Source organism: Pungitius pungitius, chromosome 6 (genome assembly GCF_949316345.1).
Source record: "Pungitius pungitius chromosome 6, fPunPun2.1, whole genome shotgun sequence".
NCBI lineage: Eukaryota > Metazoa > Chordata > Actinopteri > Perciformes > Gasterosteidae > Pungitius > Pungitius pungitius.
Window position 1 is genome coordinate 17,754,314 of NC_084905.1, and position 20,940 is coordinate 17,775,253.

A 20,940-nucleotide genomic window follows, 5' to 3' on the forward strand; every position below is an offset into this window, starting at 1 on the left:
TCGAAAGGGCCGTGCTTATATTTTTCGCTTTGCAGAGGACATCGTGTCCCCGAACAAGGCCGGCGGAGCGGAGCAGCAGGAGGCCGAGCGCAAGCTGCAGGAGCTGAAGCGCCGGCGAAACGATGCGGAAAGCGAGGACTTCGAGAAAATGAAGCAGAAGCAGCAGGACGCCGAGGCCGAGCTGGAGGAGCTTAAGAGGAAGAGGGAAGAGAGGAGGAAGGTCGTGGAGGAAGAGGAGAAGCAGAAGAAACAGGAGATGGAGGAGAAGAAAGCCAAAGAACAGGTGATTCAGGGCACAAAAGCATCACCGGGGGGGGCTTCGTTTCTGTTCCTGACATACAGGTGTGACGGCAAACTGTGGGTTCTCCTGACAGGAGGAGAGGAAGAGGATGAAGGAGGAGATCGAGAAAAGGAGGGCGGAGGCTGCAGAGAAGAAGAAGCAGAAGGAGGAGGAGTCTCCGAAACCTGCCTTTGCCGTCACTCCCAAAGGCTCCTCAAAGGTGAGTTTCAAATGCGGGTGTCAGGTGACTTGGAGTTTTGTTGAATGATAATAAATATAGCTGCCCTGTCAGAATGTGACGGGAAAGGTTTCAAACTAGAAGCATACTGAGCATCTTGGGAACCACACTTATTCATGACGAGAGTCGGGTGAGGAGATTAAAATCCTATTTCCCAAACATCCAAACTATCCAATTGAGCAAAGCTACCAGCTCGCTTTTAGGGTTTAATAGGTCTGTTTGTGTTCGTTATCGCAAGTTGTGAGTCATGTTTTACAGTTTAATGTCTTTTGCCTTTTCCACTTCAAGTGGCCTGGCATTTCCCAAATATTTTTAGATGACAACATTAAAAAAAAGATGGGAGCTGGGACCATTTTCTGGAGTATTTTAAGAGGAATGTTGAGAACTCGGGAGGTATAATTGATTTTTAACAGCAGCATTAGTGTGTGTGTGTGTGTGCGTGTGTGAGAGCAGTGTGTGCACGCTGGCTCCATGAATGCATTACTCTCCAGTTCAATCAATCAAGAACAGAGAGCCCTTCCCAGGCCGGACCGGTCTGCTGCTCTGTGAGGTTGTCTTGGGGACAGGAAGGAGTCCAGGACCGTTCAATCATGTCGCCATTTATTTGTGCAAGTCACCCAAAGACTGTTTATCAACTTTAAAAAGTGCTCTTTTTTTTTTTTTTTTTTTTTTTACAGATTGGGGCAAAGGCAGAATTCCTGAGCAAATCCGCCCAGAAAAGGTAGCCATATGAATGTTTTACAGTGACCAATATAGTGAAGACAAGATGGTTGAACAGCGTTAATGTCCCGTTGTGTGGTTTATCCACACAGCACCGCGGCCAGAGTGTCTCACACGCCAATTGTCTCCAAGATCGGCAACAGACTGGAACAGTACACCTCGGCCATCCAGGTGAGCTAATCACACGTCGTCCGTAACCACGCTGGTAATCAGGCACTTCAACTAAAATCACTCCGTAAAGGAACCTCTTTTGTTGTCCTAGGACTTATGAAGTCGAATCTGAAACAGAATTACATTAAACGTCCTGAATTAGAAACCTAACTTAGTTAAAGTACAGAAGTATTATCGGGAGTAAAAGTATTTTTTTTTCCATTCAGGCTGATAATGCGTTGATGGGAAAGTAACCTTTTAGCACTGTGGCTTGTTGAGGTGGAGTTTGTTTTAAGACTAATCTGAACGGGGCCTTGAGATGATTAATGAGGTATGAAAGAAGAAAAAAAACATTTCTAATAATTTCACTCAATCTCTTCCTTTTCATTAAACAATTGAACATTTCTGCCTTGAAACACTCATTGAAATGACATAGTTTGGGAAGTTAAGAGAGGAAATCTGTTTATTGGTAAAGACATGAACACAAAAACACTTCAAACACACACAACATTCTGTGTTTAAAAAAAGAAGAAGCAATATTTAACTTGTCATGGAGTAGATATATCAAGTATCACAAAAAGCGCTGAAAACAAAATTCCGAGACATTAAATGTTTTCCACTACTTTGTTCAATGTATTTTTTATTTTTACCCATTTACAAGTAGATAAATTCTCCCTCTTTGTCCACAGGGAAACAAGGAGGTAAAATCCCCAAAGTCTCCCATGGCAGATGTTCCAACAGGAGGTGCCCGCAGCATCAAGAGCATGTGGGAGAAAGGCAACGTCGGCGGCTCCTCTGATAGTCCGACTCCTGCCAACAAGGTGCCAACAAGCCACCAGGGCGGCCGCTCAGACAGATCCAATGATTATTTCAGAATATGAGGAGTCTCTTTTAAAAAAAATGTATCCAGGATGTAGCTGGTGTCAAAGGAGGCGTGGCAGGACGTGTGAACAGCTGGATGGCGAAGCCTCCACAGGCGGAGAAGACGGCAGCTCCCGCGGCAGCACCTCCTGCGGCAGCGGCAGCAGCGGCAGCGGCAGCACCACCTCCGGCGGCAGCGGCAGCGGCAGCGGCAGCACCACCTGGGGCAGCTAAGCCAGCAGTAAGGCCTGACAAATCCCGGTCTCGATCACACACACGCACACACACACCGGTGTTAACTAATCCCAGTGATCCCTTGATATTCTGCACACGCTAATGTGCTCATTTGCACATCAACGTGCTGGTCTTTTGTTGGCTGCAGCTTTTATGTATCTGAGCACCGAGGCTGAGAACTGTTCTCCTCTCGGGAGTGCAGTGACACCACACGGACACTTTTCTTCACAACATCTGCAAGTCTTTTATTTAAAAAAAAAAAAAAACGAACACCACAACGCTATTCTCTACACACAATGTGAACGTTTTTATTTATGTGTTTATTTCCTAAACTTGTGGGAAAGAATAATATTAGTTTCATTATTGGACAAAAAAACAACAACACCAACAAAAGATATCCAACCACAGAGCAGAGAGCAGCGACATGAATATGTCACGTGGCTGAATGCCAACGAGCTCCTTTTGCACGGCTGTTTGTGCTCCCCCTCAATACATCAATCACTTTGGCCTCGGTGGGTATTTCGAGATTATTTTACAGCCCATAAAACCCACAAAAAACGCACAACACTTTCATATACTTATCTGGGCTATAGGAATCCTTCATCCTAATATATTTTATATATATATATATGTTTATCTTCCACTCTGACTCAACGGTCGCAGTCTCCTTGAGACAAGGGTGAAAGGTCATACCCCCTCACATTTTGTCAAACACCGGGACATTTTAGTCCGCTTTGACACCACCAGCAAATCAACACAACAAGTAAACAAGTTGAATGATTGATTTGTTTTTGTTTTTTTCATTTGCCGCCAGAGAATACCTGAGGAGCCCTGTGACTGTGTGCCGTACTTGGTTAACACCATGTCCCTTTCCTAAAGTAGCTCACCAGCTGCTGACGCTGCCAGGTCTTCTGGAGACATTGCACTATGCAGCAAAGGCTGGACGTGACGTGTGACATTGTTCTCACGTGAAATTTATGAGCAGGATATCTTTAGTGTCAAACGTCTTGGCCCGGCACAGGCGCGGGTGTAACCTTCAATTGTGGGACAATACCTCCCCCTGAAGGGATGAAGCTGAACAGCGGGAACGTGTCTAATGTCTGAGCTCTCCTTTTGTATGTTTAATGTGTTGTTTTATGCTCTTCTGCCTTCCTTTCCTTCTCCATCTTGCCCTCATTTCCTCAGCTTTCTTCGCTTGTCCTGCTGTTCTTTGCCTAATTCTTCCCAAACTGGTAAAGGCGCTATTTTGCATTTATTCCACACTCACTACAATTAACTACGATCTTAGCTTTCCGATTTTCATTTGATGCTAATGTATACTTTTAGAAATACATGTTGTACTTTTACGCCGTTACATGTATTTGACAGCTTTAGTTACTCATGACTTTCATGAGGATTCAAATTATTAATGAATAAAAAATCAACAAATAGATCACAGACATTATAATACATTAAGCTACCTAGTGATGTATGAAGCAGTGAAAATTAACCCTTTTTCTTCATAACTAGATCTTACTTTTGATATTGGGGAAGGTGACTTAACTCTGCTCAAGTAAACTTTATTCCTTTTACATAGATAATATTAATTGAATGTTTGATTGCTCTGAATAGTGTACCTTTAATAATATTTTGACTATTCTGACTGCAGGACTTTTATTGTTAAAACACTGATGCGTTGCTACCTATACCTGTGTAAAAACTCCTTATTCCCCACTGCATCAGACTGACAAGAGTTTTAAATTGTGACAGGATGTGAAAGCGGGCGACATCGGCAGCAAACGCGGCATGTGGGAAACCAAGAAGAGCTCTGCACCTGCAAAGGTAAGTCACAAGGTGCTGTGTGAAGGAGGCGGGAGCTTTCTGTTTGACGGCTCTACGCTGACACGGTTCTGCTTGTTTCTTTCATTCAGTCGACCTCATAGAAAGGTTAAAGAGGTAATTTGTGAATCACAGTGAATGCACGTCCCCATTCCCCCCAATACGGAGTGATTGATCTTTGTGGTGTTCGCACTGGTTTTATGCCGCTTCTCTGTGTGCATATATTTGGGGTCGGCGTCGACCCAGTTCAACCTGTTGTTTTTGGTGGGTTGTGAATATTTTTTGTGACCTTTTATACCATCTGTGGGATTTCCCGCCATCAAAAACTTTCAGCTCGAGTCCATTTAGCTCGATAGTCAATGACTGAAGAAAATTCAGTTTATTTTAATTATGTCAAAAAAAGCCATAAAAGGCCATTATGCAGACGGACCCATTTCATATTCATTAAGTACATTTACTTTTTATGGTAATCTTACTGTGACAAATCCTGAAGTGAAATGACTGCTGTCAATAGTTCCCACCATGGGTTTGAAGACATTGAAAGCCGTCTTTGGCTCTGTTTATTCATTGGAAACATGGATTGTCATCACTTCTTACTGGGTGTTTTGCCAAAGGAGGATATTATGATTGAAGGCATGCGGTTGTGTTTGAGTGCTGTGTGTGATGCATTTGTAAAGTCTGGAGTGCTGAAGAAAAATACTTGCTGTATTCTACTATGAAAGCTTTGGACAGAATGTTGTGTAATACAGTTTTTAATATCAGTACATATTGAGCATAGTATGCTATTTATCTTTATATATCCCTGCTCTTGGTCTAAAATGTATCCATTGATGAAACAAACCTCTTTTCTTTCCCCAGAACACATTGATCACAGTCTTTTGATGACTTGTTTCTTCTCTTTTTTATTTAACTTTTGCTTACAGGTGGCAGTCGTGGGAAAAAGCAAGTTTGTCACTAATAGTAAGTGTCTAAGTGACTGTAAATACGGCTTCATTGTAGATTCACTCAAAGAGTGTTTTAAGACGTTTACCTATTCGTCTATTTTACAGATAGATATTGCACCACAGCTACGGTTTCTTTAGTTGTGTGCTATAAATGAAAGTCTTTAACGGAATTAAACAAAAACAACAACTATTCACATTTTTGCCAGAAAGCAAATTCTCAAAAATCAGCACAATTAGTGCATTTTGCTGCGGATACTTTACTCATGGAACACTTTTTTAGATCTTCAACTAGAATGACTATTTCGGGTTATTTGTACTTTTCCTTAATCAAACACCTCTTCCACCACTGACTGTAAATGTGCACATACAACCACCAGGGTTCAACCGGATAAAGAGTTTAGATGAAGCTCACGCCTGATTTACGGCCCTCTGTGGACTCGACCACCGACCTTCCTTTGTGCCAGAATAGCCGCTCATTGCAAAAAAAAATGGGGGGGGGGGGGGGGGGGGGGAAGTGCAGGGCTCAGCTCTGTGACACTGCGGTCTATATTTAAGAAGGAGAAGAAAAAAAAAAAAAAACCCTCACCCTGACCTTGTGTCCCAGTATAAAGGACCTTCCAGACTCCTGGGATGGCTGTCGTGTCTTTGCGGGGCTCTGGTCACCCGCTGCCACCTGGGCCTTCCAACGCCGCGGTGTTGGCGAGTTGTCGGACATACCAGAGTGCAGCTGCTTGATTTTCACATTAAAACTGGCTGCTGGGGAGGATTACTGACTCTTCAAGTAGCAAATGGAGCTGTATCGCCGGGCTTATTCACTCAGTGCGGGCCGTGAAGTCAAACCCATGCAGTCTGCAGGTTTGAACGTTTAATTATGGAGAAGAAAAAAAAGAAAACACTCAACGTACGATGTAAAATAATGTCGGTCAAACCAAGACATCTTCAGACATTAAGCACCTGAATGTAGAACCAGAGCGTGAACAATGGGAATGGAAACGTGTTTGTCGAGTGGCAGCTCGGACCCTAAATAGCGATCCGTGTTTATAACCCCCGCACTTCTTCATCAGAAATAGACCGCAGAGGAACCGAGTAAAGGGCAAACAACAAAGTTACAGCTTTCACTCACAGAGCGGGTTCCTGGCTTTGACTGCAGAGTGTGTTTCGTGACTCATATGCAAAAAACAAAAGCGCAGCGAAGTCTGCATGTGAAATCATCGATTTAACAACCCTGAAAATAACACTGTTTATTATCACCTAATAATAAACGGACAAGTTCCGCAGTTTTAAATGCAACATTGACGTATGCACTGACTAGTACATGTCTAAAGTCTGTCTCTCCCTCTACTAACAGGCGTAAGACCTTAACCATTGACGTCCCCCATTTAAACCAAGTCTCAGCAGACCAAACACAAAGCTCCTGCTACTGTATGTGCCTCCATTTCCCCTCAACGCGCCGGCTTATCGCAAGGAACTCCCACCGCAGTGAGGAAAAGACCATGGGCCGGGACTCCAGGATCAAAGTCTCCATGTGATTGTTTTTTTTCCTGAAAATATTGATGTTTTTTATCAGACTTTTTATCAGAGAAACTCAAAAACTGTCATTTGGAAAGAAAAAGGTTTTTCCAGAAAAAGCATTTTAAATTTAATGCTTAATGGGTGATGGATTGTTTAGAATCCATTTTTTTTAATCAAAGTTACAAATTCCCTGTCATGACGCTTAAATGTTATTTTACTTTAAAGCCACAGAAAAAGATATCTGCTCTCCTTGTATTTCCATCTAGCTTTGACCCAAGAACCAGCATTCGTGTTTTATGGTTGTACACACACTGCTTTTTGGGATGAAAATCACTATTTTGAGTCCGTGTGACGAACTGATTTGTTTAAGGTCCATCTCACCGCTCACATTTGAATTATTAAACTGACACTAAGCTACATGTTGGCTGAGTAGCCTGTACATAATGAAGTCATTTCATAAGTATAAGTACCGTTTATTATAACGCACCCTTCATGAAGGCATTATGAATAGTAACTAATAACCTCATTAATAGTTAACGAGGGCTGATGTTTGGGTTGCCAGATTGGGGAAAATCACTTTCTGAACCAGTGACTAAATGCAACATGAACTTGGAGATGTCATTCAGTCTCACCGTCCACCTCTTCGGACTTAACATCTCATCCATTGGAGTCTGGTACAGACGTTCATGGTGCCCGGAGGATGAACCCTAACGACTTCCTCTTTACTTTCCGACTTTGCAGCTCTGGATGAATTTAGTCAATGATCCATAAACGATGGATACAACGGCTTGTCATGCAATTTGGTAACGCGCGTGGATGCTAACGTCAGGACGAAAGTCCCTCATCGCCCCAGAATTGTGCTTAGTTTCAAATGAAAGAAAAAGTCTTATTAATGGCTTATTAGCTTTTATAACGGGGGACTTCATGACTTATTAAGAAACTGAGGACCATTAGTAACCATTAGTGACCAATTAGTAATGGGGTGAAACCCCCATGAAGAGGTTGTTGTGTGATTATGAGGCACAATCTGCCCGGAACTCCAGCCCAAATTAACGCAAATTAAAGCAATTTTCTCACTTGTTTTAACTGTGGAGGATCGAAAATGGTATTATTGTAAAGTGAAACCACAAATAAATGCTATGAATATGCAAGTACTGTAACAACTGTTCAGTAACCAAAGGCAATTCTATTTAACAACACTTTTCGATCAGTTTACATGCCAGTAATGAAGGTGCACGAGGAAATGGCTTAAAGCACTCAGTTTTAACTTTGAATCGTTCCTGGTGTTCCTGTCGATGAATAAACAATAAACAGGAGATGCATCTTGACAAATTGTGTTGGAGTCTTATCCGATGTGGATCGCTTCGTTTGTATGATTGAGTGTATTGTTTGTAGTTGCTTCAGCAATAAATACAGTAAAAAAAAAAAAGGTGTCAGTTTTTTTTTTTTTTGCCTTTAGCTAATGGGAGAAAACATCACTTCATGTGCTTCTTAACCACCTTGGAAGTTATGGGCTGTCTGAAGCTTGAATAGATAAATTACATTTTACCAGGACGGGATTGTGCAGAGTGTGTATCTGAATGTGTGTGTGTGTGTGTGTGTGTGTAACAGAGCCCCAATGTGCAGCTGTCTAACAATAGACGGCCCAGCCATAGGGTGCCTGCAGTCACGTGAGCGTGAAGGACGCGACTATGTATCCTTGATGCTCAACCTGTTGGTCGACCTCAAGGAGCTGAAGCCTGTCGCTCGTGCCCTGAGCTCCGTCTGCCTGAGGTCCAGGTAACGACTCTCTCTCGTCTCAGCGCCGCTACTTTGAATCAAAGCCTCGGTCAGTCGTGAATCTTGAACTTAATTGCTGTCGAGCAACTATTGAGCGTCAGATGGCAGATTGTGATTGTTCGGTTTTTTTTTTTCTGAGTCACTGAATGGGAATAAACTGCTTGAGCTTACGTGCTTATCGCTGCGCTTCTGTTGTAAATGTTTAAACGTATTTAGAAAGAAGAGGAGTACTTTATTTTGTGCTACTTTATAGTATTCATCTCCATTCAGGGGGAAAAACTAAACACCAACCGCTCTCAATATATCACAACATGCAATATTTGTAGAGTAGTGACCTCAATTGGAAAAAGTAAAATTACATTTACTTAAATATCGTCCTGTGCATAAATGTTTATAAAGCAGCAATAAGACCATCGGAGTAACAGCATCTAGATTCTGCTTATTAGGGTGTAAGTCTTTTTTTTTTGTCAGTCAATTTTGATGTAAAAGTGTTTTTGTTTTAAACGCACGACCTTAACTTGAGGTTCTTATTGTGGCATTTGGTGCCATCGCTCCATTAAAAGATCAGAACACTTTTTGCCATGACTGCCAAAGTGACCAAAGATATTTGGGTCAGTGTGCGCTGGGCGAATGCTTGCCATCTCATGCTGTGCCGTGTTGTTTAATGATCGGAAATATTTGTCAGCTGTCTAAAAATAGGCTAAAAGGGAAACATTTTGCAGAGCTCATCCATAACAGAATGTCTGATACAGAAGAAGTCGTGGAGGAGGAAGTTCTGTATGTACTCATTTTCGTACTTTTACATTTTCGCCTTGTGATTAAAGAATATTTCATATTATTTGATATTGTTATTCTCATTCTTTTTTTTTCCCATTACATGTGAAGGGAGGAAGAAGGTAAGAGTGATGCACTTGTCCATGTTTGTATGTACTTCACTTTTGCTCCATTTCACTAATCATTTATCGTCCCGATCAGCAACGCAAGAAGAGGTCACAGGTGAGACAAACGTTTTTCCGTGTCATCTACCACTTCTCACTTTGCTTGTCAATTTCTTAAAAAAAGAAACATCTCCTATTTTGCTTTTCTTTGTCCCAGATGAGTCAAAGCCCAAACCAAAGTAAGTGACTCGGCCCTTTTGTAGTTTTAGCAGTTTGAACTAAACTCAGAGCAGATCCTGCAGTAACAAACTGTCCTCTTCCACAGGTTCATGACAAATATTACTGCCCCAAAGATCCCCGATGGTGACAAAGTGGATTTTGACGTGAGTCAACTTTATTAAATAACCCCCCCCGGGGTAGAAGCATCCATTGGGATCCAATATGACATTTCCCAGATGTGCCCTGACTCGTGTCTCTGCTATCAGGACATCCACAGGAAGCGTCAGGAGAAGGACCTGTCTGAGCTGCAGTCTCTGATCGAGGCTCACTTCATCCAAAGGAAGAAGGAGGAGGAGGACCTGCTCTCCCTCGTCAACAGAATCGTGAGTGCGTCGGTGCAGAGGGGGGGGGGGGGGGGGGGGGGGGATGGTTGATCCAGATCACCAAACGCGGTGCACGTCCTCGTCCTGCAGGAGAAGCGCCGCGCCGAGAGGGCCGAGCAGCAGAGGGTCCGGGCGGAGAGAGAGAAGGAGAGGCAGGCCAGACTCGCGGTACGGCATCACACACGATAAAAAAAAAAAAAACCCTCCATCATCTCAGACAATATCACCCCTGCCTCCGCTAAACAGTGGACCCATTGTGCGGCATACAGGACGAGAAGGAGCGCAAGGAGCAAGAGGAGCACCGCAAGAAGCAGGGCGATGACGCCAAGAAGAAGAAGGCCCTGTCAAACATGACCCAGCAGTACAGCGCTGGACACAAGGTCATTCAAGCCATCCCAGTCGCCTGTAAAATTCACTTATTAAAAAGAGCCTTGCAGCACTAGTGGAAATATAATTGGAAAACGTGGAGTAACTAACACACTATGAAATAAGAAAACTCAGTCAGAGCAGACTGGGCTTTTTTGGCAGGAGGGTTTGCTAAAACTGAGCATTTCAGACACATTTATTTGTACATAGAAGCACGTTAACATGTGGAAACTAGAAACAAAGGTATGAAAATAAAAAACGAGAATATGTCTTAACCCGGGAGGAGATTACAAACTTTAAATACAAGGCCCTTTGGTCCATGACAGCATCACCGTGAGCTGCTTTCTTTGAAGGATCAGCCTGCTTAGTACAGTATACAAGATGTACCTCCACGAGAATATCACACGAGTTACCCTAGTGTATACTTTTATAAATCCCTATTCGAAAAAAAAAAATGAAAAATCTACTTCCATTCAGATTGACTTATGTGTCTTTCTGCACTCTGACCAACACAGAGTGACAACAGAAAAGGAGCAAAGAAGCAAACCGAGAGGGAGAAGAAGAAGAAGATCCTGTCCGACCGCAAGAAGCCTCTTACCATCGATCACCTGAACGAGGATAAACTCAAGTAGGTTGTGATGAAAGGGATGGGAACCCCCCCCCCCAGATGGTAACGGGGTTTTATGGCTGTGAGATGGATCCTCTCCGTGTGACCCGGTGTTGCTTGCGTGCAGGGAGAAGGCCAGCGAGCTGTGGCAGTGGCTCATGGGGCTGGAGGCTGAGAAGTTCGATCTGGCTGAAAAACTCAAACGGCAGAAGTACGACGTAAGTCATCCAGCGCGGCGCCGAACGGCAGAAATAATTCCACAATCATAACAAGAGGGGGAGATCTTGACAAACGAGGCACCAGGGAGGGACGTAGTCAATGTTTCGTTTTAGTTTGAGAGTGAAATGTCACCTGACTTGAGTGGAACAAGTCAAATGTTACAGGTGAAGGTTGAAAGGTGAGCAGAGAGGCCTCTGCAGAACTTATCCTCTACGGTCTTTGTGTACTTTAAAAACACTCAGCAAGAATTGTGCGTTTTTGCAGATCAACCAGCTTCTCGCTCGAGTCAAGGACCACCAGAGGTAAGAACACGACCCGCTTCTTCCCAGCGAGCTACTCATTTACACCTCTTACGTCACGCTTCTTCTCTTTTGAACCTTAAAACACACTCGAGCTATAGATTAGACACAAAACCCATCTCCAGCACTTTGAATGATCCAGCATGCTTTGTGGAAATGGTCACATGTTTTATGTTGCACCCATCAGGCTCCCCAGTGATGCAATTTTATTTTCCATAATTACTCTCGATTGCATGCTTTAGTACAACTCTGAGCATGAACTTGACTCTTTCAAAAGGAAGGTGTAAAGGAAATAAACTTTAATATATTGGCATCAAACGTTCAAGCTTTACTGAAATACATGTAGTTGTGTTCTGACAGTATTTATCTGATCAAACCCACTTGTCGTGTACCATCGGTACCAAACGCAACCTGTTCACGGTTACGTTTTCATCCGCCGAGTGCAGAAGGAGAATGACCGCCGTGTTTCCTAAACCCACTGACTGCGCTGCTCTGAATTTGGCATTTGTCTTTCCCTGCATCCTTTCAGCGCCAAAGGACGCGGCAAGGGCAAAATGGGCGGGCGGCTGAGGTAAAGCAGCAGCCGGACGAGGAGAAAGCAGGCCGCGACACCAGTGATTGGCCTTATTATCTGTGTATTCATTGTACTGCTGTGCGATTATCAGGATCAAAACAATAAATAAAAGTCATTACATCCAATGTGCTGCCTCTTTTCAAACGACGCACATCGTCCGTGTGACCCAAGTGCAGCGTCCGGTACCATCACGTGTCCATTCAAAAACGCGAGCAGCCAGAACCGCTCGGCTACAGCTCATTTCAACGTACTCGGGCCTCTAAATATGTGATGAGATTCTGTCGCAACATGTAAACAAAAAGTGAGGAATTAGAGTCTGGGGCATAATAGTTTCATGGCTGGTATTTAAACAGAAATGTATCTGCATTAAGTGCATTTCATTGGAAACAATCAGACACATCATTTTGTCAACATCTAATAAAAGAATTAACCTTATGAAGAGAACGTTTTCATGTCTCAGTTGTCATTTCCAGCTTTAATTCAAATTTAAATGAAGAGTTTCTCAGCAAGGCTCCACATAGTGGCGATGCACAATGTTATCTACTTATCGTTTCAGTTCAAAATACAATAACTAGTGCGAGAGCGTGTGTGATGCTGATGGAGAGGAGCCGATATGAACTGCTCTTCGTCAAATCCAAGTCCTTACTGTACATTAAAACTATGTTACGATATACACATATCCACACCAGTGCATTTTCAACTTGTTTGTCTCCGACGTTTCCGAGGAGCTGGGAGTCAGAGCAGAGCGCTTGGATGGTCCGTGAGGGCGGAGCCTGCCGTAGCGGAGCCGCCTTCACCACAGGTGGGTTTCTCTGATCTCAGCGATCACCTGGCTGGCTTTTTGCAACGCCTGCACAGAAATGAACGAAGAAAAAAAAAAAAAAGAAAAGTACTCTCAGCTGATGAAGCACATGGATTCACGCTAAAAGAGCTGAAGAAGGCCTCACAAAAGATCACAGACTAAAGCTTTTAGCCAGTGTACGATGGATGCAGGGGCTCGTCTGGGACACTCGATGGGTCGCTTACCTTGAGCATGTCAGCGGCCTCGGTGCGTCTCTGAGCCATGTCCTCGGACTCCGTCAGCAGGTCGTCCAGCAGGCCCGCCTTGTACAGCTGACCCACCAGCTCGCTCTGCAGGCAGTCCTTCACGTGGTTCACCAGGAAGTGCATCACTGCCTTCGGTACACTGGGGCCCAGACGACGACACAGGGCGAAAAGACAGTAGAACGCGTAACAAGACCCGTTATTTCTGGTGGGAAAAACTTTTTTTATTTAAAAAATAAAATCAAGCTCACCTGTCCTGGATGTTTTTCCGTACAATAAGGAAGTAGGACTTGATGAGCCTCTCGATGACCTCGCAGTCCCGCTGCTCGCGAGCAGACAACCTTCTAGACACTGGCACAGGCTGAAAAAGTATGAAGAAAGCGTTTTTCAGTTAATACATTTTTTTTTTTTTTTTAATAGAAGCAAAAACAAGTCGTAGCAAGGATGCTGAAAACACTGGCGGATACGTCGTTTTTCACGGTGCATTTTCCCTAAAGCCTGGAATGCTTTGTTCTATATTACAGTATAGAAAGTGCACATGCGCCATCTTCCAAAGTGCCCACCACATCCAGCAGGTTGACAGCGTGGCCCCTCTGCGGGCTGGCAGGAAGTGGGTGCTGGAGCATGGCTCTGTCCGCAGCGGCTCCGTCCTCTCCCTTTTTCAACATGCCTCTCCAGGTCCCCGTGGCGCCGTCCGTCTGCTCGCTGCCGCTTTGAGAGCCGCCTGCTGCGGCCTACGGGGGAGGAGAGAGGAGGCGTGATAGGTCCCGCACATGCTCAGGCAAACACAAGGGGCTGGAAATGCATCACGCGCATGTATTTATAACACGCAAATGTCATTTTAATAAACACACACAAAATAAATGCTTTGAAACAGCAGCATGCAAGAGGTCTTCTTTGATTTTACTGCAAAGAAGTTATTCAAGAGTATTGTTCATTCTTCTAACTTAAAAGACTGATGGGAATGGATGATTTGAATTGGATGATAGGAAGAAGGATAGAAGAGATATTACACTACGGTTTCCTCAGCAGTAGCTGGGAACTTGTTGGATTTAAAATGGTACTTTTTGTTGAGATAGATTTATTCCTGATTCTAGCCAGAGGACGACTTTGGGGCATTTTATCTTACAAGTACTTAATGTTTTTTTCCATATCACCCACTTGTATAAAGGCTATTTAAGTGTTTCTAAATTCCACGGAAAAACAGCACATGCTAAATGATTATAATACGATATCTCAATATTATATTAGTTGCGAGCAGTCAGCATGCAGCAAAATGGGTTAGATACACATAGTTGGAGTATAGTTCAAAGGTCATTCAGATCAGGTTTATGAATAAGGTACAAACAGCCCCTCAAATCCCACTGGGTTGTCAGGACACTAAAGGCACAAACGGGATCCAGGTGTGGGGGCAAATAAAAGAAAATAAGGACGACGGCGAAGGGCATGGAGCGGGGCAGTTAAATGTGGGCAGGCAGTAAGTGAACGGGTCACACCTTGGTGGCCTCGGCCTCAAGGGCAAGAAGCTCAGTGGGAGAGAGAGACTGACCACCTGGGCCTTTAAGGGACTAGAGAAAGAAAACATCGTGAAGGAAACCGCTGGAACTTTACATTGTGGGAAGTTGGTTAATTCTTCAGTGAAACTGGAGGGAATCTGTATGTGCAATACTTGTGGGGCAATTTGTTAAAGCAAGTGGCAAGAAGCCAAAACAAGGAAGTGAGCCATGAGGACCGCGTGTACCTTGTCTCTGGGGACAGCAGAGGGCAAGTCTCTCATTCGGTTGCGTCTCTGCTCCTATGGAAGACAAAAGCGGTGTTATTATTGCTGTTAATAATCCAAACTTGAAGCTCTCTATGGAAAAGAATGTTCCCTTAGTAGTACTCTTAAAAAAAAGAAATTAACTCAAAACTATTGCAGCTAAACAATAAGCTGCAACAGCGAATACAAAAACTTTGACTTACAGACGCTTTAAGGATTAAACAGATGCGTGGTGTGAAGTTAGCGGTCTTACCTCTATGTTATTGTTCATGAGGCCACAGGCATCGGCAAAGTCAGGGTGCTTGGTGTTGATGTAGGCTAACTCAATGGCAACCAGGTTGTGAACCTGTAAGAAAATCGACTAATCAGCACTAGGTGGCCCGTAAACATCCCTTGAAGTGCTTTTCAGTTGTGCGCAGGTACGGACCATTTCATTGGTGACCGGCAGTCTCTTTCTAAGTAACGAGGTGACCACTTCTACGATGGCATCGTGGAGCTTCGGAAACCTCAGCAACTCCTGCAGAGACAAACGCATAAACATAATCAGCATTTCATTTTGCATCCAATAGCTAATGTGTTTGTTTGTCCAGAGGCTAGAAACACGTGATCGTACCATTGTGGGCTTGGGTTCTGAAAGTGCACGTCTCACCTGTGTGCTGTAGTTGCTGCAGTGCTGGATGATCCTCTGCATCTCCTCGTGAACCAGCTCCACGCAGCGCAGACTGGGCTCCTCCAGGCGCTTCACCTGCCGCTTCACCAGCAACTCAAAGGAAACCTCGGGCACGAATAAAGCGGGCCTCGGGCCCTGCCAAGACACAATGAGGCTGTAAGTCTTCAGAAAACACAGATGGCAAATTCAAACCGGAGAGTCAGCACCCACCGTCGCGTTTCTGATCGCCGTGAGCACGTCGATGGTCGTCAGACCACCCAGCGGATCGACCGACTCCAACGTGCGACCAAACGTCTCGTGGAATATGTAGCAGATCCTCGCTCCGCCGCACCTGAAAACAGGAGACACAAAGCCGAAGTTCACCCCGAGAACTCAGGAGGGCACGGACGCCGGCGCCCCTCGGTGGCGCGCGGCGGTGCAGCAGTACATGGAAGGAGAGTTATGCAACCCACAGTTCGGTCGTCTCGATGTACTTGGCTGTGCCCTCTATGGTGTGGCAGTACTCTGCGGCAAACTTGGTGATGAGCTGCAGCAGCGTGGAGCTCTTGTCATCGACAGGTTCACCGTAACTGTTGAGTAACGACTGGTACTGAGCTGCCAGCACGTTGATCCTGGTCTTCAGCTCCGGGAGACAGTCTCTGATGTGGTGCATGAGTAACCTTTAATAAGAATAAGAAAGAAAAAACAGATTAATTAAATTCTTCTTCAGATTTGTTGCGGGCTGATTTAGAAGTCATTTTGTCGGAGAGGGTGTAACATGCACAGTTGACTAGGGACTCAAACTCAAAAAATTTGTTAAATTAATAAGAAAAAAAAAGAAAAAGAAAAATAGATGAATTCCAGCCTTATACCTGTTCAAAGTTCTGGCCAGATATTTGGTTCCATTTCGGTTTGCAAGTGAGGGGTACTTCTTCTGAAGGAAGCCGTATTCATCACGGATTGCATCAGTCACCATCTTCTTTTGATTGATATCCAACTGACTCCTGAGAATACAAACACACACACACACTTATAGGGGTGAGCTGGTCTTCAATGCGACTCCTTACTAAAGTGACTAACCAGTTTACCTGTTCACGACTCCAATAATGCCCAGTTTGACAGGAATGACTCTGCCCATTAATACGTCCATGGCATCTGTGCCAGCATCCATCAGATCAAGCTTGGTCACCACCGCTAGCGTCCTCCGGCCTGAAGACAAGGACATCATAAACGTACTTTTACGTATATCCTCCAATTTTTTTTTAAAACTCCCCATGGGGCTTTACAATACTTTACTGCATCCAAAATACTCCATCCGGATACTCTTGATTCTGATAAGAATAACGTTCCCCAAATCGATTTAGCAGGTAGTGGAGGAAACGTCAGGTAGAGAAGTAGAAGAAGGTGAAGAATGAATCAACAAGAAAGCCATGTACCATCAGGGTCAGCCTCGCGGGCTACTTTAAGGGCCTCTGAGGTCGCCATGTCTGTATTGGCAGCAGTCACAGCCAGGATGATGGAGTTAGGGTTGGAGATGTACTTGTAGATCAATTCTTTGATCTGGAGCTCTATGTCTTTGGGCTGGTCTCCCACCGGCACCTGTTTTAGCAAAGACACACACACACACACACACACACACACAAAACCCTAAAATCATCTGCAGAATCATTTTGAGTTCACAGATCATGCCGGTTTGGACATGCAGAGGAAAAATGGAAACCCGCCTCACCTTTGTGAGGCCAGGCAGATCCACCAATGTGAGGTTCACAACATGTGGTGAGAAGATTTTCAGGTGAATTGGTTCATCACTTACACCCTGGAAAAAAGAAAAGAAGTACGTCGGCCCCTCTTGACTTGAGGTTAATTCAAAATCTCAGGATGATGCTGCTCTTTACAAATCTCCCATAGCCATCATTTACGGTTTTAACGTAGCATCTTGATGGGTGCAAACGGCATACCTTGTTATTGCCTGAAATTCTTTCAGTTTCTGCATCAATTTCTTGCCTAATCTCCTCGAAGTCTGTGTAGGTCTGGAAGAAAAAAATAAAGACATGACATGGTTTGTTTTCAAATTTACTTCCTGTTTACAGTCACAAGGCTATCAGCACACCATGAGGACGTCTTTGTTCAAACACAATGAACCTCGTGGAGCCAAAATGACACCCGGGCATTTACCCATAAGCCAATAAGGTTTTCTGGCAGACATCAGTGGGAGAACTCTACCTTGTTTTTGGTGTGAAGAAATTTTCCCCATTCCTCTCCGTTGATGCCTGCGGGAATACAAAGTCGAACACAGATGTTTCAGTTACTGATGTGAACTTGAGCTCAGTGTTACTATTATTACTAGTGCTATGTCTCATGGGAGGATTTCTCTGTTGGAAAACATGGGATGGAAAGAACTCCTCACAGCACAACTCCACATTCACAAAATGATCAGAGAACAAAAAGCCGTGGAAGCAAACAAAAGCCTAGAGCGAAAACACACCATGTGCATTTGGGGAATCAAGAACCAAGAGTGTTGTTAAAATACAAAGCTAAGATCTCATCTGAAATAAATAACATTGCGACAAACGGAAACAACGTTACATAGGTGGCGTCTATTAGTTTAAGGAAGTTGGCATCCAGGACAACAGAAGTGGACTAAGCACAGAGTTCCTATTTGACATGAATCTGCTCAATTTTCTTTGTCCAACTTCCAACTGACAGGAGAACATCTTCATTTGAAGGGACGGCTAGGGCTGAATAAAGTGAAGCCACGTGGTTTGGCAGCATTGCAACAAAAAAAAGGTACATAAATGCAAAGCAGGATGGGGCAGGAGAGACGGGGGGGGGTATGTAATATTTAAACACAACAAGACAAATAAGGAAAAGGAGACCTCTGGAAAGGCGTCCCTTTGTCTTGGATTCTGTGATTAAAGAGACGACAGGAGACAAAAAGAGTTAGCCAGGCTATCTGCAGCGATGGCATTGAACTGCAGCAATGCAGAGTCCCACTGAGGCCTTTTCCCAGAGGAGAGCATTGAATAAATTCAGCCTCTTATTACATCTTCTTTTCAATGAGAGATGGATGGATGGATGGCATCAGTGCTCCTTTAAACTGCTGCTCTCTTCACCATATAAAACAATCAATAGATACATCGCTACGGCCCGGTAGCAGAGAAGTCTCCTGTGATTGGATAAAGTGTCCATTTAAGATCCGTTACATTTCAATCTTAGACCAGTGAAATTGACACGAGTCAGCGGAATGTCCAAATGAATGCTCCGACTGCAACACCTGCCCACTCAATCACCTGACAAAACGCATTGTGGATGAAGCACCGATATGGTTTCACTAAATATGGCCGGGCCAATATACAACCTTTGGCAGAAATATTGTATTTGTGTACGTTTGGCTGATGGGGGAAAGAAAAAAAACTGCTGTACAGAAATGACCCAATAGTTTTTGGGCCCATTAGAAACACCTGTTGCCTTTTGTTCGCGGTTTGTTTTAAAATATTACCATTGTAATCCAATTATTTTCAGCACCCAAACATCCAAATCAGTAAGATGTCCATAAAGGATAACTGATAAGTCACCAAGGTTGATTGAAGTTGAGTTTTGCAGAGGAAGATACAGAGAACAAGGGGTGACAGTGACGTTACCATTCTCTTCACTGGTTTTCCTGCAGTCCTCCGAATCGATGTGCACTAGCTGTAGAATGAGAGGCCGACGTGTGACGATGCCAGTGCCACGGGGAAGGAGGTCCTTGCCAACCAGGCTCTCTAAAACAGAACTCTTTCCACTGCTCTGTAGACAACAACATCATTAATATTTAAGAAAAAAAAAAGCATCACTGTTGTCACTGGGTGACTCGTTGACGAGGGAAAACCAATTTGCTAAGTACTGAGCTCAAATTGGAAGAGAGGTCTCGTGTATTCACATGTGTGGTCGAGGAATTCTAATGAGATCTGCTTAACTGAAATAACTCACTTAGCTCACACGGCTAGCAGATTCCTCCTCATTAGTCTGGTACTGATCACCTCAGTAGGTGGTAAAGGCTACTAATGTGATCCCATTCTTTGTCTAGGAGTAAACCCGATGTTTGCTTTGGACGGACATAGGCACTGCTTAGGCCTATTAATACATCTCGACCAAACCAATAATTGGCATAAAGTCTCCGTTACAGCCGTCCTTATCTGAAGGTCTTTGCAGATCTGGGCCTCTGTGGAGTCACGGAAAGGACAAACATAACACATCAGGCCCTGAAAAAACCATCCTCGGGCTTGTTTTGTCTCACTGCAACACCTGCCAAAAGGTCGGAGACAGAAATATCCTATGAGCCGACCAGTGAATGGAAATGATTCAGACCAAATCCTGCCCCTTCAAACCAATTAGGCTTTAGCGTGTACACGAGGGAGTTGGCTGGACAGAAGGCACATGTTTTAGAGAGGAAAGGTGTGGATTCAACTTCAGAAGTCATTCGACGTGCTAGTTAACCCGTCTTTATTACCAAGTTTACACTATGTATCCCTCATAATAAAGGAAACCGTCAAAAACAAACTAAACCGTGTAGCTACTATAACCTTTGGACTCACTGCAGGTTATTTACTTCCATCAGCATTGGATTTGACGTTAGCTAACGTTAGGCAGTTACCTAACTGGAAACGTTGTAGATGCTAGTGTGAATGCTACGTTAAACCTTCATGTTCAATCGATAAGTAATCTACTATTGTCCTAATAAATAAATGTATTGATTTGATAGTGACCTGAGGGCTGCGTGGATAAGTGTTTGATCCCCTACTGTCAGCTCAAAACACTGCTAGCCGAGGCTATTTTAGCTAACGTAAATGAGCTTCAATTTAGGAAAGGCAAAGTTTGCCATTTGGAGTCTATGCTGTTTTCTTTTCTGATACCCCTGCATGAAACTGAAAGAAAAACCAACGGGTCACATTCCAGGAGAAGCCAAAACAGTAAGTTGGCGCAGGCTAACTGACTCGCTAGCCTTAGCGCAAAGTGTCGTTCCTCACCTGAGTCCCCACAACAACTATCTGCGGCAGTTGAATGATGTCTGCGCCGACCGTGTTAAACACATCCTGCAGTTTGTTTATGACAGGGATGAGGGCCTCCATTGGCTCAAATTCTAATCGCGACCTGTCAAACAGACAACTTTCTTTACCCGGCCGCACACTGCTACAAAGTCATTCAATGTCTCTCGGCTAATGCTACTGTCGTCTCTTTGAATAGACTAGCAACTGCGCACAAGGTTGCTCCGAGTTGAATCCTGGGAGTTGAAGTTCTGTTTACTCTCGCGCAGCCTTTCTCCATTTGGCGATTGACTTCTGGAGAACTACAAAGTTTGCATGTGACGTCATGCTCGTGTTCTACCAATGAAAATACAGTTCTTTATTTTTCCTCTACGTACCGTAAG

General features: G+C 44.0%; 2 protein-coding genes across 5 annotated transcripts; one reads left to right on the plus strand and one right to left on the minus strand.

Annotated features, from left to right (window-relative positions):
* Positions 1–5: 5 nt before the first annotated feature.
* tnnt2d (troponin T2d, cardiac) lies at positions 6–12,206 on the plus strand. The gene is made up of 20 exons (XM_062562995.1): positions 6–283; positions 375–500; positions 1,196–1,239; positions 1,331–1,409; positions 2,078–2,209; positions 2,299–2,490; positions 4,233–4,304; positions 5,225–5,313; positions 8,440–8,536; positions 9,259–9,313; positions 9,422–9,532; positions 9,632–9,653; positions 9,740–9,797; positions 9,900–10,016; positions 10,107–10,184; positions 10,286–10,396; positions 10,898–11,010; positions 11,117–11,207; positions 11,473–11,510; positions 12,037–12,206. The coding sequence occupies exons 1-20, from the start codon at positions 149–151 to the stop codon at positions 12,080–12,082; spliced, it is 1,806 nt and encodes a 601-aa protein (XP_062418979.1). The 5' UTR covers positions 6–148; the 3' UTR covers positions 12,083–12,206.
* dnm1l (dynamin 1-like) lies at positions 11,786–20,790 on the minus strand. 4 transcript variants are annotated; one of them, XM_037451768.2, is made up of 20 exons: positions 20,540–20,790; positions 19,175–19,319; positions 18,410–18,439; positions 17,757–17,803; positions 17,492–17,563; positions 17,263–17,349; positions 16,970–17,132; positions 16,622–16,742; positions 16,406–16,537; positions 16,007–16,213; positions 15,765–15,885; positions 15,534–15,689; positions 15,312–15,401; positions 15,138–15,230; positions 14,867–14,920; positions 14,622–14,693; positions 13,689–13,859; positions 13,377–13,486; positions 13,108–13,267; positions 11,786–12,931 (listed from the first exon to the last, which is right to left on the minus strand). In XM_037451768.2, the coding sequence occupies exons 1-20, from the start codon at positions 20,639–20,641 to the stop codon at positions 12,875–12,877; spliced, it is 2,190 nt and encodes a 729-aa protein (XP_037307665.1). In that variant the 5' UTR covers positions 20,642–20,790; the 3' UTR covers positions 11,786–12,874. The 4 variants fall into 4 exon arrangements, with proteins under 4 accessions (XP_037307665.1, XP_037307666.1, XP_037307667.1 ...); XM_037451769.2 differs by lacking the exon at positions 18,410–18,439; XM_037451770.2 differs by lacking the exon at positions 14,622–14,693 and having other exon boundaries at positions 20,540–20,788.
* Positions 20,791–20,940: the final 150 nt, after the last annotated feature.

What these genes read in the sequence shown, in the direction of transcription:
- tnnt2d (XM_062562995.1), top strand. Translation starts at nt 149, where the DNA reads ATGAAGCAGAAGCAGCAGGACGCCGAGGCCGAGCTGGAGGAGCTTAAG. An exon ending in AGAGCTCTGCACCTGCAAAG is followed by an intron (nt 4,305 to 5,224) that starts GTAAGTCACAAG and finishes TTTTGCTTACAG; the next exon opens with GTGGCAGTCGTGGGAAAAAG. An exon ending in CTGAACGAGGATAAACTCAA is followed by an intron (nt 11,011 to 11,116) that starts GTAGGTTGTGAT and finishes GCTTGCGTGCAG; the next exon opens with GGAGAAGGCCAGCGAGCTGT.
- dnm1l (XM_037451768.2), bottom strand. Translation starts at nt 20,641, where the DNA reads ATGGAGGCCCTCATCCCTGTCATAAACAAACTGCAGGATGTGTTTAAC. An exon ending in TAGTTGTTGTGGGGACTCAG is followed by an intron (nt 19,320 to 20,539) that starts GTGAGGAACGAC and finishes TGTTGTCTACAG; the next exon opens with AGCAGTGGAAAGAGTTCTGT. An exon ending in CGGCGATCAGAAACGCGACG is followed by an intron (nt 15,690 to 15,764) that starts GTGGGTGCTGAC and finishes GTGTCTTGGCAG; the next exon opens with GGCCCGAGGCCCGCTTTATT.